At 37.5% G+C, this 27919-nt stretch overlaps 1 protein-coding gene across 2 annotated transcripts; it reads left to right on the forward strand.

Annotated features, from left to right (window-relative positions):
* The first annotated feature begins 13 nt into the window (after nt 1–13).
* Nucleotides 14–27883, forward strand: cep104 (centrosomal protein 104). 2 transcript variants are annotated; one of them, XM_079637630.1, is made up of 22 exons: nt 14–107; nt 867–993; nt 1228–1401; nt 1500–1638; nt 1726–1788; nt 5582–5658; nt 5753–5933; nt 6177–6332; nt 7384–7599; nt 10263–10469; nt 10816–10983; nt 12739–12912; nt 16029–16205; nt 19334–19537; nt 19644–19739; nt 20901–20961; nt 22037–22115; nt 22439–22547; nt 22734–22872; nt 24148–24215; nt 25609–25699; nt 26005–27883. In XM_079637630.1, the coding sequence occupies exons 2-22, from the start codon at nt 881–883 to the stop codon at nt 26169–26171; spliced, it is 2859 nt and encodes a 952-aa protein (XP_079493756.1). In that variant the 5' UTR covers nt 14–107; nt 867–880; the 3' UTR covers nt 26172–27883. The 2 variants fall into 2 exon arrangements, with proteins under 2 accessions (XP_079493756.1, XP_079493757.1); XM_079637631.1 differs by having other exon boundaries at nt 22040–22115.
* The last annotated feature ends 36 nt before the right edge of the window (nt 27884–27919 follow it).

Consider the following 27919-nt stretch of genomic DNA (forward strand, 5'->3'; position numbering starts at 1 on the left):
CCAGATTAATTCAAGAACGAAAAAAAAAAAACCACTCGCGCATGCGCACAGGTCTCAGTTGTCAAACGGTGGTTATGGAGATGAACGTAGGCAACTGCTATATTTGGGTAAACCGCTTTGAAATTTCTTCTGTCAAATAGTGACTATTAAGAGTGCCCTATAAAGGAATTATTCTGAGCTGTATATGGTTAACGTGTGGTTTGTGATAAAGATCCTTATTGCTGTTTTGGAAGAGTTGTAACCGTAATGTTACTGTTTGATTAACGTTAACGTTAGCTAACGTAGATTGCACGCTAACGCTAAATAACGTTAACTTACTTTACATAACAATCACTGTTATGATTAAGGTCCTTCATAGCATGCAGCAAATGTTGAAAACATATGCAATATTTAAGTGTAGACCACTTATTTTACAGTGTTACAACAGGTATTTACCAATGTGGTAACTTAATGGACTAACGTTATTTTCTAGCTAACGTTACACATGCGTTAACATAGATGTACATTTCATTGTTATTGTCTAATAAATAGTTAATTTTATAAATGTTATCTTTGTGTATTTTTTTTCCAGCCAAAAGTTAGTTTGATTCTAGAGATAATTAGTTTCTCTAAACTCCCTGCTGAAAAAAATCCAGCATAAACCAGCAGAAAATTCCATGTTGGTCCAGGCTGGATCATGCTGGTTAGAGCTGGTGTAAGTTAGAGCTGGTCCATATACATCAAAATTACATATTCCTCTAATTTAAAGGAATGTTGCCATATATTACAGTGTGTTTGTATCTTTTGTTAGAGTGCTGGGTGTTTTTTCAATGTGTCAGGAGTGCTTTGTGATATTAAACATCATGTTGTATTCATATCACCATTAGATCTCAGGAACGGGATGCCTCATAAGATAGGCTTCACTGTGATCAGCTGGTCTGGTCATGAAGGAAACTACAGTGCCAAAAAGCTGATGGTCCACGCACCCACCGTCACTGGCTGGAGATCCACTAGGTCAATGAATTTTGTATTAGTTGTGTACGGATATATTTTATATTTGCATCTATTTTAGTTAAGGCAAAGACAAACTTTTAAAAGTAGGATAAATTACTTTGATTCATTAGAACTGGCAAGGCTATTTTATAGCTGATAATAATCGCTTTATTAGCTGTTTATAGTTGCTATTACCAAAGATTATAGTTCTGAAATGCTCTTTAAAAAATATTTAATTGTAATTATTGTGTGTAGGTTCTGTCCATTCCCTCAGGAAATCATTCTGGAGTTGGTTGAAAGATGTCGCATAAGGAAACTCCAGCTACTGGCCCATCAGTACCTGGTCCCGTCCAAGATCGAGTTCCACATTGGAGATAGACTACCAGAGTCCAGCTCACATCAGCAGGCTAATATTCTCCATAGATTGGGGTGAGGAAAGATTTAAACATGTTCTGGTTTTCTGTTCTGGTCACTATCAAAGGATAATGTGATCAATAAGACTGTATTGAATGTGCTGTGTTGTTCAGGTATGTGTCTCTGTCTGACAACGAGAAGACTGGTTTTAAAGCCAGAGAGCTGAAGTCAGTTCATGTTGATGCTGTTGGGTCTTACCTGAAGCTCACCTTTCACAGAAACCATGTTAATCAATACAACAACTACAATCAGGTACAAACAGGTTCACTTGGGAAATGAGGGTAGATTTGTTTATTGTAATTATGTCATTGTCATGTCATATGTTTTCCTAAATTCTAGGTTGCATTGGTGGCTCTAAATATTTTGGGTGACCCTGTGGATGGAAATGACATTGGAACAGCAGTAAGTAACTGTTTGTTTATGGAATTGTTATCTTCACATCCCCCAGGTGGCGGTGGATTACTGTTAATCCTTTATTTGATGTTTTGGGAATGTTCAGCTTCACACTTTTTTTTAGAGACATTCATATGGCTGCAAAACCAAACAAATTTAGCTTAGGCTTGACTTTTTTTCTGTTTTCTAAACTGTGGCTTGTTCAGTTGTTGTATTCACCAGAGACAAATGTTGTGAATTAATCCTTAATGTTTGGCTAAGCATTTGGATCAGTGTGGTTCATCATTGAGAATACTTTTGAATTCTAGTTCAGCTCCTGAATTTGATTTAGACTTTAATTGACCGTTCACAAAGACCCGCCCCCTTTAGTTATTGTTGCTATGTCCGACAAGCTACGCCACACCATGTTCTCACACAGCGAAAAATACATCGCGGAGCAGAGAGGACACTGACAACGTGCTGACAGACAGGATAGACCAGGTCACTTTTGGGTTACTTTTGATATTAAACAATGTCTCACCTTTCAAATTTGGTCATTTTTTAAAAGAAATTTAAACAATAAATACCGTTTTGTGGCTCTTTAATGTGTCTGACAGACCGCTGTAGAGCCTCAGTTAAAGCTGCTCGTGAACCGATCATCTCTTCCTTCTAGTTAATTTATAGCATCAAATAAACATGAATGAACATAAGAAGGAATGTTTGTTTTAACCGCGGAAAGGCGTCAGCAGCGAAAAGCGTTGTTGTTTTGGACTATTGAAATTCCTCGGCTGAGTCGGCTCTGCTTGCAATTGCAAACCATTTGCTGTCATTCCGGTTCGGATTCCATTTCAACATACAGGTGCTGGTCATATAATTAGAATATCATGAAAAAATAGATTTAATTCCATTCAAAAAGTGAAACTTGTATATTATATTCATTCATTACACACCTACTGATATATTTCAAATGTTTATTTCTTTTAATTTTGATGATTATAACAGACAACTAATGAAAATCCCAAATTCAGTATCTCAGAAAATTAGAGTATTACTTAAGACCAATACAAAAAAAGGATTTTTAGAAATGCTGGCCAACTGAAAAGTATGAAAATGAACAGTATGAGCATGTACAGCACTCAATACTTAGTTGGGGCTCCTTTGGCCTGAATTACTGCAGCAATGCGGCGTGGCATGGAGTCGGTCAGTCTGTGGCACTGCTCAGGTGTTATGAGAGCCCAGGTTGCTCTGATAGTGGCCTTCAGCTCTTCTGCATTGTTGGGTCTGGCGTATCACATCTTTACAATACCCCATAGATTTTCTATAGGGTTAAAGGAGAACTCCGGGCAATTTTTAAGTTAATCTTGATCGTTATACCTTTGTGAGTACTGTCTATATATATTTAAAAAAAAAACGGATTGGTTCTTGCAACACAGAGCTGCTATCGCTAATGCCCAGAGCTCCCACTCAGCTAAAACAGCAGTTATGGGGGCATATTCATAAAGAGTGTTTTTGTGCCTCTTAACAGACACAAAATGCAATTAAAATGTCTGTCCAACATGAACAGGGTCCTCACATGACAACAAGATTGCGTTTAGCAACTTAGCCATTGTTTAAATTCACCTAAATAGTGTTTTAGATGGCTAGCTGTAGTCTCGCGCTGAAGTCCTGTGGGAACTCCCGTTGTAGCCGGGAAAAGGTAAATAGGAGTGTGCAGGTGGGAGGAGCGTCATGTGTGTGAAAAGTGATGATTGGAGTTGCTCACAAATGAAGAAGAAATGGTTCGTAAAGTAACTATGGAGAATATAGAAGATTTTGAACACATGGAAGAGGCTTTTGAGTTTGATGGTCGTCCTTATTTATTCGAACCCGAGTATACAGACGAAGAACTAGCCTCACACTCTGCAGTCAACAATACCTTTTCCCGGCTACAACGGGAGTTCCCACGGGACTTCAGCGCGAGACTACAGCTAGCCGTAGTGGAAAACACAGTGGACCAACACCAGCAGATGACATGGCACCCCAAACCATCACTGACTGTGGAAACTTTACACTGGACTTCAAGCAACGTGGATTCTGTGCCTCTCACCTCTTCCTCCAGACTCTGGGACCTTGATTTCCAAATGAGATGCAAAATTTGCTCTCATCAGAAAAGAGGACTTTGGTCCACTGTGCTTTATTAAATCCAGAGTTAACGCAGCTGTCTACCAGGACATTTTCAGAGCACTTCATGCTTCCTTCATTTTCCAGCAGGATTTGCACCTGCCCACACTGCCAAAAGAACCAAAACCTGGTTCAATGACCATGGTATTACTGTGTAATTACTGTGTGATTTCATGTAATATTCACATTTTCTGGGATTTTGATTTTGTGGTTTTCATAAGCTGTAAGCCATAATCATCAAAATTATAACAAATAAAGACTTGAAATATCTCACTTTGCATGTTATGAGTCTATATAATATATTAGTTTCACCTGTTAAGTTGAATTCTTGAAATAAATCAACTTTTTGCTGATATTCTAATTATATGACCAGCACCTGTACATTGGCCAATTAAATTTAAATTCTACCTTGTGAATCGAAAGAGAGACAATTATTAGACACAGGTTTTGCCTAGCCCTATTTGGATGCTTAATTACCTCACACCTACCACTAAGTGGATCTGCATATTAATGCTTGTATACATCAGTTTTTTTAGGAAACTTGAGGTTTGAATATTAATTTCACATTTAAATAGTCTTACATCAATAGCACATAACAAGCATTTCTGTATGTGTGTTGTGGTTCTTGAGCAGGTCTAAAGGTTTGTGCTCAGTGTTGGAATGTGAGTCTGTGTAATACGAGTCTGAGCTCCATAAGCAGAGCTTCAAATCAGATCACTCATCAATATATCTACATCACTGCAAATCTCAGCCCTCCCCCATCTCCTATTCACACACTCTTGCTCCCCCCTGCTTTCTTTCTCATGCTCTCTTTCTCCTCTTACTCTCACCTTGTCTTCCCCCACCTCTTTTCCTCTATGACTTCCTCTCTCTCTCGTCCTCTCCCACCTTGCTAACAATCTCTGCATTGTTAATCTCTAATCCCTCTCTCTCCCTGTCCAGGCTGGAGTCTTATTGTGTTATCCAGGACTCTGATGATAATACGTTTTGGTTCACAGACAGAAATCAAGATTTTTAACCTTTGTTTGTTGGAAAGATAATAATGGTTCAAATACAATGGATGGATCACAGGATGTGATGTTATTGCATTCAGAATTTACTTGTATAAGTAAAATGTACATAAACAAACTATAATTTAAAAGTTTGGTGTCTCTACATTTTTTTTTTTTTTAAAGGAGTCTCTTATGTTCACCAAGGCTGCATTTATTTGATCAATAACAGTTCTATTGTGAAATGTTATTAAAACTTAAAATTACTTTTTTCAAGTTTAATATATTATAAAGTTTTATGTATTTTTTTGTATCATGTGATGGCAAAGCTGTACTTTGAGAAGCCATTACTCCAGTCTTCAGAAATCATTTTAAAATGCTGATTTATGCTCAAGGAACATTTATTTCTATAAATGTTACAGCAGCTGTGAACTTGTGCTACATAGCCTAATATTTAGTGGAAACCATTCTATATATTTTAATGAATAGAAAGTTCAAAAGAACAGCATTTATTTGAAATAGTGTAAAAGTCTTTAGTGTCACTTTTGATCAATATGCACCCTTGCTGAATAAAAGTATTAATTTCTTTAAAAAATCTTACCCCCAAACTTTTGAAAGATAGGGTGTTTGTTTTTAATAAAACAATTTTTTTCTGTTTCTTGTTTTTGTCCCAGCTAAGCAGAGATCAGCTGATTGATCAATATCTAAACAACAGCCAACACAGCTCAGCCTTGGATGGCACATATACCGGGTAAAAACTGAAGTTTCAAGTTATATTGCATCACATTAAATTAGTGCATTCAGTCTTCTGTATTTCTCTTGGGTTTACTCTTGTTATTTTGCAGGCTCTCGAGTTATAAATGTGAATCTATCTCACCCCTTGACGACTTGGCGTTTGACATGTATCAGGACCCTGAGGTGGCACATATCATTCGGCTGCTGGACCAGAAAAAACAGGACATGGTTCGGGAGGAAAGATTTGATCTGGCCAAAAAGCTTAAACAAGCTATTGCAGACCTCCAAAAGGTTATTAGAATTGCCTTCTTTGTCTGACATGTCTTGCACGTGTCGTTTAATAATGATATGTTACATACTGGAGATGTGAACCTGGAGTTGAGTTTCAGGAGAGCAGGGTATTGCACTCATTTAGCCACATGTTAATTGTAGCTTGACAGTAATTACTGGGCAAATTAAAAGGGTTTTCTTCTTCTAGTGTTTAACAACCTCTCTTTTATTTCTTTTGTATTTTTGATCTCTTTTTCTGTTCAGGTGGGCGAACGTTTGGGCCGGTATGATGTGGAGAAACACAGTGCCATTGAACGAGAGGAATATGACATAGCCAAGCAGAAAAAGGAACAAATGGAGGCTTACAGGCTTACAGTCTACCAGCATCTGGAGCTCCACAGCCTGCTGGACATCAGTCAAGTAAACATCCATCCATTCATCCGTCCCGTCACATATACAGTACTGTTCAAAAGTTTGTGGTCAGTAAGCTTTTAAGTAAGAAAATTAATACTTTAATTCAGCATGGATGCACCAAATTGTTCAATATATATATATATTTCAAATAAATTACTTCTGGTATTTTCTTTTGAACTTTCAATTCATCAAAGATTCATGAAAAACCCTTGAAAAATGTATCATGGTTTCAACAAAAATATTAAGCAGCATATCTTTTTTCAACATTGATAATAATAAGAAATGTTTCATGAGCACCAGATTAACATATTAGAATGATTTCTGAAGAATCATGTGACAGTGGAGACTGTACCACTGAAAATTCAGCTTTACATTATGAAATACATTAAAACAGAAACAGTAATTTTAAATTGTATTAGTATTTCCCAATATTACTGTTTTACTGTATATTTGATAAAATAAACACATATTCGGTGAGCATAAGTGACTACTTTCAAAAACAAATTTATGACCCTAAACTTTTTGAATGGAAGTGTATATCCATTCATCTACTTTCCATCTGTCCATCCATTACACTTCTCAGAATTCAATTAATGACTTCCATCCATCCATATTCCTGTGTGTCTCTCTTAATTACTTTTTCTGCATTGAATACATGAATAATACAACTCTTGTGTTGTCCAGTAGTCCCCAGCTCCAGTGAGATTAGTCCTCTGATATGGCAGTTTCCCAGCACAGTAGTGATTGTGCTGGTTCTCCTGATATCAGGTGCTTGCTTCTTACTCGTCTGAGGCCAGGAGACATACTTATACAGCAGACAATGAATGACTTGGAAAGTCATAGAGCGTTTTCTTTGTGTGTGGTTTCTGTATTCCGACAGACCTTTATCTGTTCTGTGTGATTGGTCTCCCCCCCCAAACAATCAATGTCTGAAAGAGGCGTTTTAATTATTTCAGACATATTTATCTTTTTTTTCTTTTGATAAATAGTAAATTAAGATAATTTGATATTGACCAAAATGTAAATAATTAAAATGTGATTTTTGTTGTTGTTTCAGATCCACAGAATTTCTGAACTTTCCAACTCTGAATTTCCCTCTCCACGTGCTGGGACGCAGAAACACACGCCTCATCCAGCGGACTCACCCACGAAAAGGAGACAGGGACAACACGTGAAGGAGACAAATGAGCAGGACAATTCAAAACCAGCCAGCCCCAAACATTCAGTCGAACATTCAACACCCCTCACTCCTCCTCACGCTTCCAAAATTGATGTAAGTCTTGATGTACACTGATAAAACAGCCATAAGAGAAAATGAAAGTCCCATCTGCTTGCTCTAATACATTACTTATGTGTCCACTTTCTGTTTTTTGCTCATTTAATAATATATCTTTCCACAAATACTAGTTTTATGGGTACTTTCTGCTATTACCTAGTAGAAAGTTTTTACCTCAGTCAGATTTATCTGCCTTAATGAAATGCTGCTTCTCTTTCTTTCCACCAGTATAACTCCTTTTCACCAGTGCCATAGTCCAGCTTCATCTTCCCTCACACAAGGCTCTTTGTAGATTTATTATCTGAGCATGTGTGTGGCTTAACATGCTTGTCAGGGATTTGCGTTTGCTAGAGAGTTTTACGTTTCAACATTTAATTAAAGGGGTTAAAGGTGAAGTGTGTTATTTCTGTGCTACTAGTGTAGAACTGTCCCTAACCCTGCCAGAAGTCGAAATATCTGGGTGACGTGGGTGTGTTTACAAAAAGCTGGAAAAAATATTTTAACCAAAAAATGACACTCATAAAACTACTATTCTTTAGGTTTTTGCAAACCTATTAATTCACATTGAATTAGCCTTCTCTGAATTTAAGCACTCTATTACATGTATAAGCTACCATTCAAAAGTGTGTATGGGGGGGGGGGTGTAATTATTTTGTTTTGCAAGGATGCATTAAATTGATTAAATTGAAAAGTGACAATAAAGACATTTATAATGTTATAAAAGATTTCTTGCTGTTCTTTTGAACGTATTATTCATCAAAGAATTCAGAAAAAATTATCAAGGTTTCCACTAACATATTAAGCCGCACAACTGTTCTGAACATTGATAAATAAGAAATGTTCATTGAGCACCTAATAAGGATCATGTGACAGCTTTGCAATCTCAGAAATAAATTACATTTTTAATTTTATTACAACAGAATACATATATTTTAAATGTAATAATAGTTTGTAAAATGTAAAAACAATTTTTGATCAAATAAATGCAGCCTTGATGAGCATAAGAGACTTCTTTGCTCTTTATTCTTTGGTTTATGCGATTATTTGTAAAGTCAGCTGACTAAGGACCGATTCACACAGAATGCGTTTGTTCTGTTAAAACGTGAGACGCAGGTCAGTAGAACGACAAAAAGCACGAGGTCTAGAGATGCGTTTAAAAAAAAAGTTAAACTCTTAACTTGAGCGCCACATTTTTAGAATGCTGCAAAATACGGACCGGTTAAAGACATCCGTCTAGCACGTGTTTACATTGAATAACAATGGAAAAGTAGAACAATGTTCTGTGTGAACAGCCTTTTGTTAGTGCACCTTTATCACTGCGTGACCTCAAAGCTGGACGGTCACTTTTGCTTTCATTTTTGTTTTCCTGCAAGTCATTCTGTGAATTAGCTTTGAAATAACTTGTAAGATGAGAACACAGTTTGTGATGGGAAATTATGCGATTTACATTTACAACCATGACAGGTGTACAAGGATGACAGGTGCATCTGTTTTTCAAGTGTAATGTAAACCCTCAAGGTCTTTACATCACAGTAAAGTATTATATTTATGCTTATATGCTCATTTCATTCTGTGCTTAACACGGAGCCAATTATTTTTCCTGATTTAAAGGGATAGTTCACCCAAAAATGAAAAGTAATAATTAATAATAATTCATTACATTTATATAGTGCTTTTCTCGACACTCAAAGCGCTTTACATAGAAGGGGGAATCTCCTCAACCACCACCAATGTGCAGCATCCACCTGGATGATGCGATGGCAGCCATATTGCGCCAGAACGCCCACCACACACCAGCTTACTGGTGGAGAGGAGACAGAGTGATGAAGCCAATTAGTATATATAGGAGGATGATTAGGAGGCCATGATGGGCAGATGCCACTGGGCAAATTTGGCCAGGATGCCGGGGTTACACCCCTACTCTTTCGAAAGACATCCTGGGATTTTTAATGACCAAGAGTCAGGACCTCGGTTTAACGTCTCATCCGAAGGACGGTGCTCTTTGTCAGTATAGTGTCCCCGTCACTACACTGGGGCGTTAGGACCCGCACAGACCACAGGGTGAGCGCCCCCTGCTGGCCTCACTAACACCTCTTCCAGCAGCAACCTGGTTTTCTCAGGTCGTCTCCCATCCAAGTACCAACCAGGCTCAACCCTGCTTAGCTTCAGTGGGCAACCAGTCTTGGGCTACAGGGTGATATGGCTGCTGGCAAGTAGCTCATGATTTACTCATCCTGAAGCCATTGTAGGTGTACATGACATTCTTCTTTCAGATTAATAGTTATATTTAAAAAATGTCCTGTCTCCTACAAGCTTTAGAATGAGATTGAATGGCTCTCAAATCAATTTTTTTTTTATCATGGATGGATGCACTTTTTGGGCTTCCAATTCTATTCACTCCCATTATAAAGCACTCCCATTTTTTATATAACTCCGATTGTATTCCTCTGAAAGAAGAATGTCATGTACTCATGTACACCTAGGATGACTTGAGGGTGAGTAAATCATGGGCTAATTTTCATTTTTGGCTGAACTAACCCTTTAATAGCAAATAATGCTGGTAATGTTTTGTAAATCTGAATTCAATAATTATTTTCTATGGGGACTTTAAGACCCCACTGTATATGAAACATAATGAGCATGTTCGTGTGTTTTGACAGATCAGCTCCCTTCCTTATGATGAGAGGCCTTTACCTGCTTTTAGGAAGAGGCTGAGTGATCAACCAGTCAGTGAGCTCGACGAGATGCCCCCTCTGACTGACACAAGCTCCCCACGTAGCCCTGAGTCCTCAGGACAACCAGAACCACTCACAGAGAAGGCTCAGAGGGAGGCCAGTCTGCCCATCGAGATCTATGGAGACTGTCTGGTAAGACGCACGACATTTACAGTTTCCAATTGGTTGATTTTATCCGTTTTTTTTTTTTAAGAAAACAGGGATAAGTGATTCATTTGCAAATTGTACTGATCAAATTCTCAATCTCAAGTCAATTTGGTTTGTAATAAAATTAGATAGTACATTATGGCAGGGAGAATTATCCCTTGAAGTATTTAACATCACACTGAGATGTCCATCTATTACTGTTTTTTACAGTCTCGCAGCACTGGGCAAACTCCATACGACAAAGGTCAAAGAGCCAGCTGGTGTTTTCCATTTGTAAACTGTTTCTGGAATGTGATCCTCATTTTTTTCTTTCGTTGTCTGTCTTTCTAAGGTGGCAGAGTCCTATTCAAAGACGTGGTCTTACAGGGAGGATGCTTTGCTGACAGTCTACAAGAAACTGATGGAGGTTCCACCCGGTACCCCAAAAGCAGAACTACGGAGCATGATGAGAGCAGCTGTGTTCCTTTGCAAGAAAGCGCTCACAGATAAAGTGTCATCTGTACGAGAGCTCTCTCTCTTATCTTTATTTTAGCCTTTTCTCTGATTTTATCGCCCTCTTATTTTGTTTCTCAGCCTCTCCTTCTCTCGTTCTTTCTCTCACCCTCTCTTTCTAATTTCTCTCATGTTCCCTTCTTTTCAGTCTCATTTCAAGCCAAAGACAGAACGGCACCATCAGCACGACTGATAGTCGTGACTGTTTAGCAGGTGTCGTGTTCTGTCTAGTATTGTGGATTATCTGTAGAAGTGATACAGGCAACAAATGTAGTATAAAGCCTGGCTTGTCTCTCCCAAGAGTAAACTGCGAAAGAGCTGATTTTCTGCTAACGTTGGGTATGAGCGGGAGGAGATGGACCACTTGTAGAAGAATGAATGGGAGATTTGCTTAAATTGTAATGCTCAATATGGCGGCTATAGGAATGGGATTTCCTTAGTTAAACAGGCTAATAAGAGGCATCGTCTGCTTTTTTTCCATTGGAACTTGGACACTCGTTACCTGCACCTGCCTGAAAAATGTGTTTACTTTGAAAATTAATCTTGCAGTTTATATTTTTACAAACTCTAAATTCTAATAGTGATTTCTGTTAACTATGGCCAAAATGATCACTCAAAATCGCTAATGTGTATATGGGTGCAAGACTGCAAGTCTTAAAGGAACATTTTGGGACTTTAGCTTATTCACCATATCACCCAGAGTTAGATAAGTCCATACATACCCTTTGCATCTCCGTGTGTGCCGCAACTCTGTCTGACGCACCCACCGCTAGCCTAGCTTAGCACAAAGACTGGAGGTAAACGGCTCCAGCTAGCATACTGCTCCCAATAAGTGATAAAATAACGCCAACATTTTCCTATTTACATGTGATTTGTATAGTCACAGCGTGTACAAATAACAAGGTCACATGAGACACAGCCATCTTCTAACCGTATACATACTGGGAACTATATTCTCAGAAGGCGAAGCACTGCTACTTGGGCGGAGTGATTGTTTACGGTTAGAAGATGGCTGTGTCTCATGTGACCTTGTTATTTGTACACGCTGTGACTTTTTTTATTTATAAATATGCATGGACAAAACAGTTTAACATGTTGATCAGCCTTTAGCCTTACTTGCATGCAAAAGTTCATTCTCTTGGCCTTGGGCATTCTCAAAGCACATGCATGTTTGTGATTTTGAGGTCACAGCTGTGTTTTACCTCCTGTCAGTCCTTGAATAAATCACTCACAGTAAAAGTCGTGGCCTTTCAGGGTTTCATTCTAAACAGTTTTAAATGGTTGTACTGAGAGTCTGAACAATGTGCCCGCTTTTGGACACATTCCAGTGACCCTCTCCCCGTGGTTATTTAGTTAAACTAACACAGCACAGCATTTAACTGTGTGCTTTAGCTGACCTGTTGATGCTACCCTGCACCATGTGTTGTTGTAAAGGTCTCAGGCGGTTTCTTACACGGCTTCTGTGTGTATTTACACCTTAACTGAAATTCTGAGGAAAAATGGTTCCAGGTGGCTCTAAAATTAAACATGCAATGTTTTAAAATGTAATATTCAAGATTTTCTTTGGTTAGATGGTCATTTGTAATGGGTACACAGATGTTACGTTTAGAATCTCTTAAATGTAAAAGTTTTTTTTAATAAATTGGAAACCTGATTAGATAAATTACATAATATAATATGAAATGTGACAATATTGAAAATAAACCCTGCATGTGAATTTTAGTATGTAAAGTAACAACTGTCTGTTTGTGTCACATTTTAGGTATTTCTTACATCTATGAATCTGCTTCGAATGATTCTGAGTGAGTTTATTCCCAACCATCAGCTGGGTAAATCTGAGATCAGTCACTGTGTGGAACAGATTTGGAATAATCTGCTCTTTAGGACCGGAGACTCAACCCTGAGACTCAGAACACTTGCTGTCACCTTCATACGGGTCAGTACAGACTTTTGAAATACTTTATTTGTATTCTGTAGTGACTCTACAGTGCAGTTGACTCCTGCAGTGACTCCTGCAGCTAGCTATCAGGTCATTGGGTGTTGAAAGGTAAAATTCCATTGGAAAAAATGTCTACATACCGGTACTAAGAATCTTCATAGGTGAGTAGGAGTGCCATACACTGGTGGCCTTGTAAAATGAACTCACCTGTAAACTGGAATTTAATAAATTTATTTGTTGGTTTCTGTAAGCGCGAATGTAGATCTTGTCTTTTACTGTAACCCTGGTGTGAGATTTCCTCATTTCAATCTACCATTTTTATCTGATACAATTTTATAAACAGGTCTGGCCTCTTAAAGAGAGTTTTATGGCTTTCCATCCAAGTTTATTTGCTTTACGGCCTTTCTCATTCTATAGTACAAAAGTTTAGGAAACCTAAATATTTCCTAACACTTTGGTCTGTCTGTGTGTGTCTGAATCATCTCCGAATATAACAAAAGGAGAAACGAAACTAGGCATATATCTTATATAAACAGATTTATAAACTCATGATTTTGAGTAATCAAGAAGTCCAGTTTGCTTCCGCCTAGTAACAGAAGGGTTTGCTGGATTATACATATGAAGAGCCAATCATATAGGGAAATGTTGCAGTGAATCATGTCACCTTTGCCATGTTCCTATTCTATAAAAACTGTTGTATTCTTTTTGCTGGTGGGATTCTCTCTGAAATTGGTATAAGATCTTTTAAGGATTAAAGTATATTGAAAGGCATTGTCTGGAGTCTGTCTAGTAATTGCTGCGCAACAGGTTATAGGACACTAGAGATCTTATTCCCGAGTATTAGTGTAAAAAGGACGAGACGTCCAACTCAAAGCCAGTTCAGTTGTCAACTGTAGACGCAGTGCTAGAGTATAAGTATTATTAAGTGTCGACTGTAGACGCTTAGGTGTCGACTAGAGACGCCCCAGGTAAACATTAGTCATTAGGAATTTCTACCACAACAGGTATAGCTGCGCATGTAAAATTTAATTTGTATAAAATGGAACAAAAATATCGTTATCAAGTGTCATGTCTGAAATTTTCATCCAAAAAATGCTCTCTAGGATGGGAAAAAGTCACACAAAAAGTTGTAAATTATGGTTCCCTTTCGTCATTATGTTTTTAATGTACTTTTAAAGATTTTCGGTTTTGTCTGACAAAAAAAGTATTTGTCTTTTTAAAAAATGTAATGCAAATGCTTTTGTCATTTATTGTTTAGTCCTTCACGTAGTCAATTACACAATTTGTCATGCATGTTTGGACACATAGACACTCGATTATGCAAAACCTACTGTATCTCCATTATAACTGTTCATGTAAATGTAATTAGCATATTATTATTCAGTCACTTAAAGGTGGGGTATGTAATTCTCTTTTTTGGCCATTTTTTCAAAATCACTTAAAATCCTATTCCTAACCCACTTACAGCCACTGAGTTAGAAGCACTGAAATGAAAATTAAGCAATTTAATCATCTGTGGAACGGGCAGGACTCGAAAAACAAATTGTAAGTTCGTCAATCAATCGGTCGTACCATCCCCCTCCCCCCATCCATGTCCATGTTCTTTGAATGGGTGGAGTCAAAGGAAAGAAGGTAGGACCATTTGAGTTGTGTATTTTCAAAATCTGCCAGCCGTTTTGCAATTCACATACCCCACCTTTAAAGATACAATTCTAAACAGATGGATATGACAAGCTGGCGCTGCAGAATGTTTTCCTGGTAGATCGACTTGTTGGTCAGGTATAGATCATGTGAGGCAATCCTGAACTACTTTATCTTGTCACAGTCATCATGTTCTATCTGATAAGTAAGGGGATATTTAGTTTTCTTGTGAAACTGAAGATGTTTTACCTTTTTGTTGTTCATTAAAATAAAATCAGCAATCAGCATTCAAATAAAACAGTGTTTAAGTGACAAAATATTTCTTGTTTGGAAATTACTTTTCATAAAGAGGATTGTTGGTTTCTTCTGATTTGGCCAAGCATGATTATTTCTTGTTTTGTGTCCTCATGACAACAATTAATTATCTCTCTCTTAAAAAAAAATGACAAAAAAATCTTTGGTCACTTAATTTAATTGTCGTCTTTCGAAAATCATGCTGTACCCTTAACCATGTAAAAGTACTGGCCCCTCAAGTTGTCTGTGAAAGGAACCATGTGTTTGGTTCGTCCGGCTCAAGTTTAGGAGTGTTCAATCACTTACTGACACTGATTTGTGTTGGTTGTTGATGAACAGGTTATGTCTCTGTCAGGCATTGTGTGGGGAAACTTCATTGTACTTCTGCACAATATAAATAAAGACATTTGCGACTTCTGGATGGTGGAAAAAGTATGTCTAAGGCCACACCTTTTAGTGAATAATTTAAAACTATGATACCAGTGCATCAGAATATTATAAATCATACATTGTCTAATCATATTCACTCATTATTTATTAAAGTTCTTAAAATGTCCTTAACATTCTTAAAATGTCAACCTGGACCATCTTCTATAAATAACACATTATTATTGCAGCCTCTCTTGGCAATATATACAATACATATCAGTTAATGTCTTGGAAACTTTTGCTTTTAGCTTGTCTGATGTGACATTCCAAGCATTCCATGTGGGTGTGCTTGACTATGTGACAAAGTTTTGCAGAGTGTAACATTCTGCAAATGAAATAAATCTGAAATAATTAAGTAATATGATCACCAATGGGGATAAAGACAGTGGAGTTCACATATGATTCCTCTTGTGTCTGATTCTGTAATCCAGAGTAGGCAAGACTGGGGCAGTTAATATTAACTGTGAGCAATTTTTCTATACTGTATGATTTGTTCAGAAAATCTCACAAGTCTTGGGAAAGGTTGTTTCATCCATTGACATATTGTTCATGATACAGTTTGATGCAATTTTTAGTAGCACTGTCAACCTCAAGCAATAAAATGACCTACACTGAAAAGTAGATTTACACTAAGCAGACTGGCTTTGATTGCAATACCTTTTTAAGGTTTTAGAAATGCTTAAGAAAGAGTTTTTGTTCTTTAACTTGACGATGACGTGTTTAAAGCTGACTTTTGGGTGTGTTTGCAGGAAATGGCTTCATTTAAGGAGGTGAGAACTCTGCAGATGGTTCCTTTAGAGCTTGTCAAGCCCATGCAGAGCAGTGTACCTGCTAGACTGGCGCTGAGCAGACTGGAACTGTTGGAGAAGCTTCTAGAACAGCTGGGCACCAAGAACTCCGGCTTCACCCTCGACAACGTCATGCGGGTACTGGCCTAACTTCCCCTCTTTATGAGGAAATTATCTCACTGGGTGTCAACCCAATGGCCCTCTGCTTAAAGGAGAACTCCGGTCAATTTTAACATTGAGCTCAATTTTTAGTAAATTTGGAGTGCTGTCAATACAGAAAACAACGACAAAAATCGGTGTTGCCTACACTGTGTTATCCTCTTTTTAAAATTTACACCCTATTGACTTGAATGGGGCAAGTTTTAAACTTAACCAGTTCTTAGTCTTATCATCCTTGATGTGTCATTACAAGTGCCCAGCCATGTTGAGTGATTCCTTAAGAGTGAACACGAGTGAATCTGACTGTAGTAGATGTGAAAGATATGAATAAAAATGATGTTATATCAGCCAGCGCAAATACCTGTATTTAGTTCCTGTTTTCGGTCGAAGTCCAAAGTAGTCGATTGTCGAGTTCACGCGCATAGGTTTAGTTACTATGATCACGCGCGTGAACTCGACAATCGACTACTTTGGACTTCCACCGAAAACAGGAACTAAAAACAGGTATTTGCGCTGGCTGATATAACATAATTTTTATTCATATCTTTCACATCTACTGCAGTCAGATTCACTCGTGTTCACTCTTAAGGAATCACTCAACATGGCTGGGCACTTGTATGACACATCAAATATGTTAAGAGGATAAAAGCAGGTTTAAAACTTGCCCCATTCAAGTCAATAGGGTGCAAATTTTAAAAATAGGATAACACGGTGTAGGCAACACCGATTTTTGTCGTTGTTCTCTGTATTGACAGCACTCCAAATTTACAAAAAATTGAGCTCAATGTTAAAATTGACCGGAGTTCTCCTTTAAGCTGTAGGCTATGCTTAAGATTTAAAGCTGAAAAAAACTTCTTTAAAGTAGTAGCTTAAAAAATGCAAATGGCTGGTTAGATTTATGGACAACATGATACATATGACTATGTGCTAGTCTGAGACAACACACACTGGCTCATCGTGCCAGCTGTGGTAGTGAATGTTTGTAGTCGGGTGCATGTACAAACCTTAACTGTGATTTAGCCTCTAAGAGCACACAGATATTTGATATTTGGGTTTTTGTGGCCAAAATATCACACATTTACCTTTCTATTGGGATTTAAAGGGTAATTTCATTCTCACAGCTATCATTAAGATTCTTGAGGGTTTCATTAGATTGAAACAAAGTGGCCTTTGTATGGCAGAGTGGGAGTATTCTATGTAATGTCTGTTACGCACAAGGGCTGTTCTGACAGCCAGTTGCATATCCATGGCATAGTTTATGAGATTTATCCAAGCACTTTCTCACTCTCTCTGTCCCAGCAGTTAGATTTGCAAAGCTGTTTAGCTGTTAAATGTTGTACTTCCGTATTTCCTTCAGGGTCTCAGTTACAGAAAGAGTATTCTCTTTTAAGTTGTTTTTATTTCGGGATTTGTGCAGCCTAAATTATATTTGCAATGCAAACTTGTGGTAGTACTGCAACAGAGACTGTGAAATTCCACAAGGATCTGCAGTGTGCTCTGTGAGCTTTCTGTCTGTGTTCCAGTTGGGCTTTGTTGTATTAAAACAACGGCTACTGATTTTGTGTTAGCTTGGAAATGCGCCTAGGTGGCCTAAAAGTCTCATTTTCCTCCACATGGTTAAGTTAGGAGGGTAAGGGTCATATCATATAATTTATCAGCAAAAGTTATATATATATAAATGTATATATCAAATATATTATCATATATATATTATGATTTCGTTTTTAGTGTTTCTTTTATTAAGACAAAATAGTGTCAAATTTTAACATTGGCCATTTATTGTTACCTGCCATAACAATTAATTATCAGCTTATTTATATCGGCCAGAATTTTTATATTGTTGCAGCCCTATAAAATAATTTATGGAATGGATATTAAAGGGGTAGTTAACCTAAAACTTCAAAAGACTTGGGTTATAACACATGAGGTATGGACCACTTTTTGGAGCTGGACAGATGCTGGTCACTGTGCATGCTTTTATTGTATAGAAAAAAAACGGCTTATATTTTCTATAGACAAGTCATACAGGTTTGGAACAACCTAAAGAGGAGTAAAAAAACTCCTCCTTTTTTTTTTTTTTTTTTTACTATTTCATACTATTTCAAAAACCGCCAATGAATCAGCTGTCTCAAATGAATCAAATGTCTTTTAAATATTTATTGGATCTGTCTGTTAGTTTGGCCCTTTTCAGTGGTGATCTCCCACAAAATGGGTTGCTGTAGGTTACACGCAGAGATGGCTGCTAAATGCCTTCTGCCTGCTGGTTTCCTGGGAGATGAGATGGGCTTCAGGGCACAGCAGAGAGGCGATTGAGTTTCCTTTAATTAAAATGAGAGATCCAGAGCCTGGGAGCACATGAATGGGATCTGTGTATGGAAAAGGGGAGAGAGAAAAGTGAGAGACAAATATTTTTATTATAATAACTGGAGTTCATATACAGCCTTTGCTTTACACATTGTAAAACATATATTGGGAATATTGTATGTTTATTTTTTTCAGTATGTAAAAATTGGTTGATTTGTTCTTGTTGTCATACACTAGGCATACGCTACCGTTCAAAAGTTTAGGGTAGGTACAATTAAAAAAAAATATATATATTATGCTATCCAAAGCTACATTTATTTAATCAAAAATACAGTAAAAACAGTGACATTAGAAATATTACCATTTAAAATAACCGTTTTCTATTTTTAGAATATTTATTCCTGTTATGGCAATGCAGCATTTTTTATAATCCTTCAGAAATCATGCTAATATGCTGATTTGGTGCTTAAGAAAAAAAATCTTAGTATTATCAGAGTTGAAAACATAATATAATACTAATAGTTTTGTGAAAACTGTAATATATTGTTTTAGGATTCTTTGATGAATATAAAGTTAAAAAATAAAAAAATATATATTTCTTTTGTAAAAGTGTAAAAAGTCTTGTACTGATCAATTTTACACATTCTTGCTGAATAAAGTGATTCATTTCTTTCAAACAAACAAACAAACATTCTTACTGGCCCCAAACTTTTCAAAGGTAGTGTATCTATTCTACAATTACTTTCTTATATTTAAATTAATTATTCATTAAATATATTTGTGTGTGATGTATGTTGTGTTAGTTTCTGTCAGGTGGATTAGAGCACAGCGCTGCCTCAGTGCGTGAACTCTCTGTGAGAATTGTCCAGGATATGTACCGTCTTCACGGTAAAGCGGTTTTGAATTATCTTCCACCTGATGACACCAGCACACGTAAAAACGTCCTCTACAAGAACCTTTTCGACTCGTTTACCAAGTTAGAAGGAAACAACAACAACAATATGCAGGTAAAACCGGTCTGGAGAGCATTATTAGCCTTGAGTTAAAGCTTGGAATGTTTGTACGTGGGATACTGCATTCGGTCTAAAGAGTCTCTCTCTGTCTTTATTTCAGAAGACAAAAAAAGTGTCAGAACGGGAAGATGGTGAGAGAGAGAAAGAGGAAATCAGGAGTTTACAGGAGCAGCTTGCAGTGCTGAAGGAGATCAGTGTAGGTATAGTGGTCAAAGGTGGCCTAATCTATCTCTTCTGTTTTGTTTTTAATGCTCTCACACAAAATGGCCTTTTTTATACCTGGCATTAAAGGTGAAGTATGTACGATTTTTTCAAATGTGAAAATACATTCTCTTAATCCAGTTTATTGTTCATTGACCACTATTAGAATTCCATTCATGGGTTTATCGCCTCCAAAAGTTTAAACGTTGAGCCCTACAGGCACCATCAAAACATTGAGAGCAATCTGGTCAATCTCTGTCCAGCTCAATATATAATTAGAGTTTTGGCCATGGCTACTGTAAAGGGAAAGCCACGGGGTGTTTAGCTGGTGTGGGACCATTGCTTAGTACGCATTACATGGGAAAAGACTTTCAGCTTCGGTTACAGAAGTGCAAGCCAAAATTCATTGCATTTAGATTAAACACGTCAATAGCACGTCAAAGCGAATGAGACGGGGATATTTGCAGGTTGTAGTAGATGTGCCGAAAGGTAGGGGAATGCTGAAAGATACACAATGCTACAACAGAGACTAACCCCTAACCCTACCCCAAACCCAACAGGCAGCTTTCGCGACTAGTTTTAAAGACCTTTCGGCACACCCCTACCTTTCGCCATGCCTATTACTCTGACCTGCAGATATCCACACTTAAAAGCGAATGGGCCATTATGATGCATCATCAGGCGCTCGTTCAGAAAGACTGGGTTTATTATCATCAAGCAAGATGCTTGTGTTCACTCTTGACAGTGTTAGCCTACTCAATTGCTTACTCATGAAACATAGCAACACAGTTAAAAGTATTCCTAATATTTAACCTTTTATTAAAAGTACCCCACTTTTACCTGTTGAGTCATGCCTTCACAAGCACCTGTAAGAGCTGTATTTGTGATATTTGAGTTCGGGGAGGCGCACAGCACGCGAAAGGGGCATTTGCAAGGTTGTTTTAAAATATGGTTTATTTTTTATTATACTAGGCGCCCCTAGTGTTGCAGAAACTACATACTTCACATTTAACATTTCCGTATCTGGAAGTTCTTTAGCTGGATAACATGTGTACCTTGGACTCATTGGCTGAAGAGTGCAATGAGCCCATTTGGCCATCAGATGTACAAATAGATAAATCCATAAGTGCATTAAAGATGTGAATCTGTGTTTTAGGAGAAAGGAAAGAAAAATTCCAAAGTACCTGAGAAAAAAACTGAGAAGGCAGCTAAATCAGGTGTGTGTAAACTGATGTGTGTGCGTGCTGCTGAGTGCATGATGTAACTGTCTTTGTGACCTGTCTTAGTAAAGATCAATTCATAAAATCTATTTAATTACAGCAAACACTGCAAATCATGCACAAGCTAGTATTCCCACCATCCACCTGTCAAGAAAATATTGACACCATCTTGATTTTGTTCTTAATGTTTCTGTTTTTGAGGCTTAGCAGCAGGAATGTGTCGCTATGTTAAAGAGTGAGGATTAGACCATCATTCTTACTTATAGTCTGTCTGAATGCTCGATTCTGAATGACTGGAAGGTGTGCAATAAAACCGTTTAATGCATAGGTAGTTCCAAGTCAGTTTTGTCACCGTTCTATATTAACTCGCCGTTTTCATTGAAGCACACACACACGCATAAGTCACTCGCGCTGATATCATTGAAACACACACACACACACACGTCACCCGTGCTGTTATCATTGAAGCACACACGCACTCAGAAATTGCGCTGCGTACAAACAGAAACATGAAGGAGCACAGAAACTTCAACACTGATATTGCTGAATCAATAATTATTTTTACATGTACATTACAGAGTTACTGTAAATTATAACTAAAACTATTAAAAATGTGTTAATTAAAATAAAGCTGAAATAAAATAAATAAATAAATAAAAACTTAAACTTAACTGTGGAAATGTTGGCAGCTAGCTTTGGCAACTATCTGAAATAAAAGTCGAAGTACTAAAATAAATAATATTGAAAAATGATAATAAATAAAGTAAAATATAATAAACAACTAAATTACTAAAATTACTTAAAATAATAAGAATAAAAGCTAATATTTAGTCAAATATTACTAAATACTATAATAGTATATAAATAATACTAAACTAACACATGTACATCACTGCAAACCTCGAACGGTGAAGTCAATCTGGGCTGCGTTTCTCAAAAGCATCGTGAGCTAAGTTGATCGTAGAGACCATTGTTGGCACTGGTTCTACGATCTACTTAGGCCTATGATGCTTTTAAGAAACGCAGCCCTGAACTGAACGTGATGGGTTAAACATGTTCCTCTATGTTTCAGCAGTTGTTAAGAAGGTAAACCAGTCTGTCCCTGCTGATGCGAAAGACAGCCAATCATCTGCAGCTAACTACTTAGACAAGTGAGCACCTCTTGTCACTTCTTTGTTGATTCTCAACTGAGCAGTCTAATTCTCCCAGTCAGTGGAATATCCATTTACCAGTACACAGAGTCTCTGGTTTAGTAGCGCTTTGCAAATGTCAAGTCTTTGTCTTGTATAGTTATTATAAATTTACAATTATAATCTCGCCAAGACATCTGAAAAATGATAGCATAATGTGCAGTGCTAATGGGCTCTCATTTAATCAGTCTGTCTTTGCACTGCTGGGAAAGAGTCTTAGTAGCATGGCGAGTGAGAAATGAAATATCAGATCAGAGTTTATGCTGGTGCTGTTTTGTGTCTAGTCTGTGTATTTTCTGTGGGGAGAGAGATGCGACATTCACTGAGGACGGACTCGACCTGCACTACTGGAAACACTGCCCGATGCTGCAGCGCTGCCTTCAGTGCAGACAGGTGCGCGCACACACACACACACACACACACACACACACACACACACACACACACACACACACACACACACACACACACACACACACACACACACAAACACACACACACACACAATCATTTCTTAATGGTTGAACTACTTCTCACCGTCCAGGGTGTGTTAATGTAGTATGTTTGTGTGTTTGTTAGGTAGTGGAGATTGCGAGCCTGACAGAGCACTTGCTGACAGAGTGTGAGCGGAGAGCAGATTTCACCCAGTGTCCTCTCTGCTGCGAAGCCCTTCCCCGAGATAAGCTAACTGAGCACGCTCAGAGCACTGCTTGCAATCGTGAGTCCTTTGTGTGGATGCACATTGTTTTTATTTTATGCTCATCAAGAAACCACACTTAGTTCTTTTACAAATCTGTCTCCAGGGTCCAAAATTAACATTTGGCTGGTGAATTGACCCTTCGCTAAGCCCCGCCCTCCTTAGTTACTGTTGCTACGCCTGGCAAGCTTTCGCGCCTGGCATGTCTATTACAGTGTGTATATACCGGTGTCAGACATTCCCAAGGAGATAATTAGTCATTTTTGGCGAACAGGTGAAATATCTGAGAGAGCGAGACAAAAGGGACTGCAGTATGCATTCGAGGGATATATCCACGACATAATATGCAACCGATTAGAGAATAATTTCATCAAAATTGAAGCTAAAGCCTATAACTAGACTTAACGTTAGTCCCAGCGCAAGCAGCACCCGCCTCATTCGCCGACCATTCAAATGGGAAACACAAATTGAGGAACAGCTATGTTCATGCACTGCAGGGTAAGTGAAATATGAAAATAAATTATAATCTAATAATTATAAATCAAACAGCTTATCCATAAATCTTGTGGAATAACACTAACACCGGGAGAGCCGCGATCGGATTGGGGTAACGTAACGTAACCTTAAAGTTAGTCAGGGGTAGTAGGCTGTCGATTAACAAAATGCTGAAATATATTTTAAAGAATGTCATTGAGCCTCCGCCTTGCCTTTAATCGTCTTATTTTACGTTCAAATATATGCATTATGAACAAAGAACCGTAATTATTTCCAAGCAATAGGTGTTTTTGTTACGTAATCCTGTCGACATTTAGTTGTGAATGGGGTCTCCCACACTTGATTCACGCCCGGCATTTCTCCCCTTGCCTTTTAGGTTTCGGGAAGGAAAAAAATTCAGCCCCACCGTCCAAACTTTTAGGATACCGGGTATCAGATTTGCTGCGCAATCCATACGCTCAATGCTTCGGCATGTTTCCCTCGCTTGAAAGCTTTCCAGACCTCCCGCGCCTAGTTACGGTTGCTTAGAGTGTAACACTCTAATTATGCATAAAACCTTCACTGTCATCAGATCTATTCATCCATATACAGTTCACACTTTCACATGACATGACAATGCCACTAGGAATTTACAGCTTGCATAACTTTTCACAACTGCAGACTTATTTCAGAGCAATGTTTTGTTTTATCCCTCTAAGCGGTAAATGTTTTGTTGACAGCCTGCATTTTTGTGTGTGTGCTGTTTTGGGAATAAAAGTTTTTGTTCCTGGTCATGTATTTATTATATTGTCTTTTTGTCAGCACCAGCTTCTGGAGAAAATTGTAATCACTGTCCTCTCTGCCATGAAAACTTCACCTCGGGGGAGGAGGTGAGATCACACACAAACACCTGCTACTCAAAAAATAATGACAACTGATTTTGTTGATGATGTAAAGTAATTTAAACACAGGGTTCTTACAGTCATGCAAAATCTGGAAATATCATAATATGTATTTAATTTAAAATGTGTTAATAGTAATTTCCAGGCCTGGAACGTTATGGAAATTTATAAAACCAAGAACATTCCTGTTGGGAATATAAAATTATATTTATTTCTCTTTGAGCATTGTCTTTGACAGACAATGTATTACCCAATCAGTGTTTGACTTGTTCTCTGTATGAAATCAGTTTTTGTCAGTTAAGTACTTCAACTTATTCATCCATTTTTTTCATGTAAACTTTTATTGTATTGCAATTTAATTAACCATTTTTAATAGTTTTAGTTAACACTGGTGCTGGGAATACATTAGTTGTCCTTGATTTATAAGAGCTCTTTTGTGCATTACTAACTCTTTTACAATGGCTAGAAAAACACATCATCCTATTTGGTAATAGGTAATTTCATTCAATCTAAAATGACAGAAATCGCAGAACTTCACAATATATAAAGATATATATAAAACTTTTGAACAGGAAGATGTACAAATGTACATCATGTGTACAACGCTTAAAGCATCGTGTTTCCTTCTTGAGCATCAGTGAATGTTTGCACCCTTTGTAATAGTTATGTTTGAGTCTCTCAATTGTCCTCAGTGTACAAAAGATACAAAACATTTCCAAATCATATAGTCACTGCTGGAAAGGGTTTAAATATGCAAAAGGTGCTGGAAAACTAAAGAATTTGTAGGACCTGGAGGATTTTTCTGAAGAACATTGGGCTGTTTATGACAAACAAGGGACTCATGAACAACCAACACAAAACAAAACAGTCATGGATCATCCGGGTGACGACAAAGTTTTAAGAATCCAAGGTCATATTTTGAGTTAGTGCAAAAAAAACATTTGACAGCTGTGAATAAAGGCTTTGCCATCGATTATTGAGAAAGGGTATGAATAATTGTGTGTGGACACATACAAAATAGTCAATATTCTTCGTTAATATCTCTAACACAATGCCTTGCTTTCTTTTGTCTCCTTTTTGTGTAATTTCCAGCCAGAAGATGCCTTTTGGTCAATTTTTTTTGGCCATAATTAGGGCATGAATTATTTTCAAGAGAGAGAGATGATATTATATCTAAGGTTTGGGAATATAAGAACGCTGGTATGAAATCAAGTCTGAAACCAACACCATAGGTTCAGATTATTTACACAAGCACCCATGATGATAAGTGAATGGCTCCAGTATTAAAGTGAGATTTACAGTGTCTTTCTCTCTCTCACACACATGCACACACACATGCTCCTCATACAGCAATGTAACAGTGGATGTCTTGTATGTGCAGGCCTGGAAGTCTCACCTCATGGGATCTGAGGGTTGTAAACAGAACTCACGGAGGAGAGCGGTACAGCAGAGCACTCTCTCGCACGCACAAGGTGATTATTCATCTCCTTTAGCCTCAATGAGACCTTAACAACACCACACTGTCCCCTACAAGCCCCTGCTGCCTTACATCGCTTCATAAATCACATATAGATCCAAACTGCCCCACGTGGCCTCCACAATGCCCCAATCTTACCAAGTGCACTGGTAATGAATGGACTGTTCAGCATTTTATTTTTTTGTTCTCGTCAAATTAAATATGGTGTTTACTTTGGCTAAACTCTATGCAGCATCCCACAATGTTCCTCAACAACTAATGTACTCAGGTGTTTGCATTTCTCTTAATCTTTGCCCTCAGGAAAGACAGTCAGCACAGGTGTAGCTAGGACAACAATGGTCATTTCTGAGGCCAAGGTTCGAGGGCTGGCCCGAAGTAGTCGCATCCCCGCTCCTGCTTCCAGAAACAACAGACACACCAGAGATCCTCCAGGCAAGGCCTCTACCATCCGACTACAACAGGCGTGACACATAGATGGCGTGCTAACTCTAGTAGCGTTTCTGGATGGAATCTAATGTAATCTAACACTCAAATCTACTTCATATCAGGATTTAAAAAAAAGCATTATTGCACTCTTATTGCTGTACCGGTTTAGGAATATTCCTATAAGACACAAATAACAATCAGCATCATTTTTCTGAGCACACGCTATATCAGTAACACCTATATACACCATATACAATTTACTCATAACTGAATGTACAAAATCTGAAATATGCGTTGATGGCTTGTGAACAAATTGAGCAGAGAAACAGGTTAATGAGCAGGTACGCAGTTTGTGTTCGGCTCCGTTTACCTTTCCAGGTTGCTCAACTGGATTTTTTGTTGTCTATTTGAGAATTTTATTCTTGTATATTGTTTTATACTTGTTTGTTTAGTGTGTGTGTGTGTTTTATGTGAATATTTTGTGATTGTAGCACCTTGATATTTTATGTTTTTTAAAGCATTACTAGCACCACGGCCAAGTAGCTTTTGAAAGAAAAGAAAAATTGGTTTCTGTCCAAAAGATTTGGACAGATTCTCATTGTATTGGATTCGGATAATGCGCTTACATTCTCTGCGGCACTTGCCTTGAAAACAAACAAAAAAAATTTTCTTGAAAAGGCAGATTCAATTGTCAGAACTGCTTTGATGCTTTTCAGAGAATCATGACATGGAACATAGATTGTGCCAATACATGAGACTAAAGAGCCAAGAATGATGTCATTGCTATTTGATGATGATATGTTTGGTCTTTGCGTTTGCTTCAGTATTAGAAAAACTCTTGGCCTCGTTTGTTGTTGTGCAAACCGTTTTGTCTGCTGTGTGTAAATCTTAGGGTATGATCTGCATTTAACTATTCTGTTGTATTTATTGTGTTAAAAATGTAATTATTCGGTCCTGACATGCTTATAAATTTATCGAGACCGAAGATATGGAACAAAATGAAAGACTGTCCGAGTGGAATAGGCTGATTCTGTGCCTGAAAATAAGCCATAATGTCACTTTTAAAAGTGAAGACTGAACACAAGTATGCAGTCTGAGTTTACCTATAGTCAAGGGACTTCAGGGATGGATTTTTTAAAAGGTATAACCCCAAAGGTTCTTTTTAAGAATGTTTTCTGATGTCATGTCTGACATAATGCAGTGTCTGTAGCTCCTTCCGTCACTTCTGAGACATGCATTATATTACTGACATACATCAACTCCTACAGACATGTTTCACTTACTGAGATGTCTAATATTTAAATATCAACTATTTATTGATTTAAATAAGCAATTTTTTCGGAGTAGAGAAAGTGTTCTAAAAGTGATAACTCTATTTGTTGCACAGATGGCGGATGTATACCCAAATAGTATTAATTCTGCAATCAAAAGTCTGAAATTTATATTATATATAGATTATAATGGTAGAATATCATAGGATATTTTTTTTGTGTTTGCTTTAATTTAGATTTATTTTAGTCATAGTACCGGAATTAAGAAGCACAGCCGTTTTTGTCTCATAGTAAACTGGTTCCAGTCAGCAAATGATGCACTAATGTGTATTGTGAGTTCTTAAGGACATGATTGTGAATTTATAGGTCATTCAGTCTGGCCACTTTTCCTGCATAGCTTTAATATTGTCTGTACAGACTGTCTACACTTAGATATGCAACAAGAGTTTGAAGATTTATACTGCATATAGAAATTCTTTATTGTAATTTGAATTGTCACAACACATTAATTATATGCC

The sequence above is a fragment of the Phoxinus phoxinus genome, assembly GCF_949152265.1.
Source record: "Phoxinus phoxinus genome assembly, chromosome: 15".
NCBI lineage: Eukaryota > Metazoa > Chordata > Actinopteri > Cypriniformes > Leuciscidae > Phoxinus > Phoxinus phoxinus.

What these genes read in the sequence shown, in the direction of transcription:
- cep104 (XM_079637630.1), top strand. Translation starts at nt 881, where the DNA reads ATGCCTCATAAGATAGGCTTCACTGTGATCAGCTGGTCTGGTCATGAA. An exon ending in GAAATGACATTGGAACAGCA is followed by an intron (nt 1,789 to 5,581) that starts GTAAGTAACTGT and finishes TTTTTGTCCCAG; the next exon opens with CTAAGCAGAGATCAGCTGAT. An exon ending in CACTCTCTCGCACGCACAAG is followed by an intron (nt 25,700 to 26,004) that starts GTGATTATTCAT and finishes CTTTGCCCTCAG; the next exon opens with GAAAGACAGTCAGCACAGGT.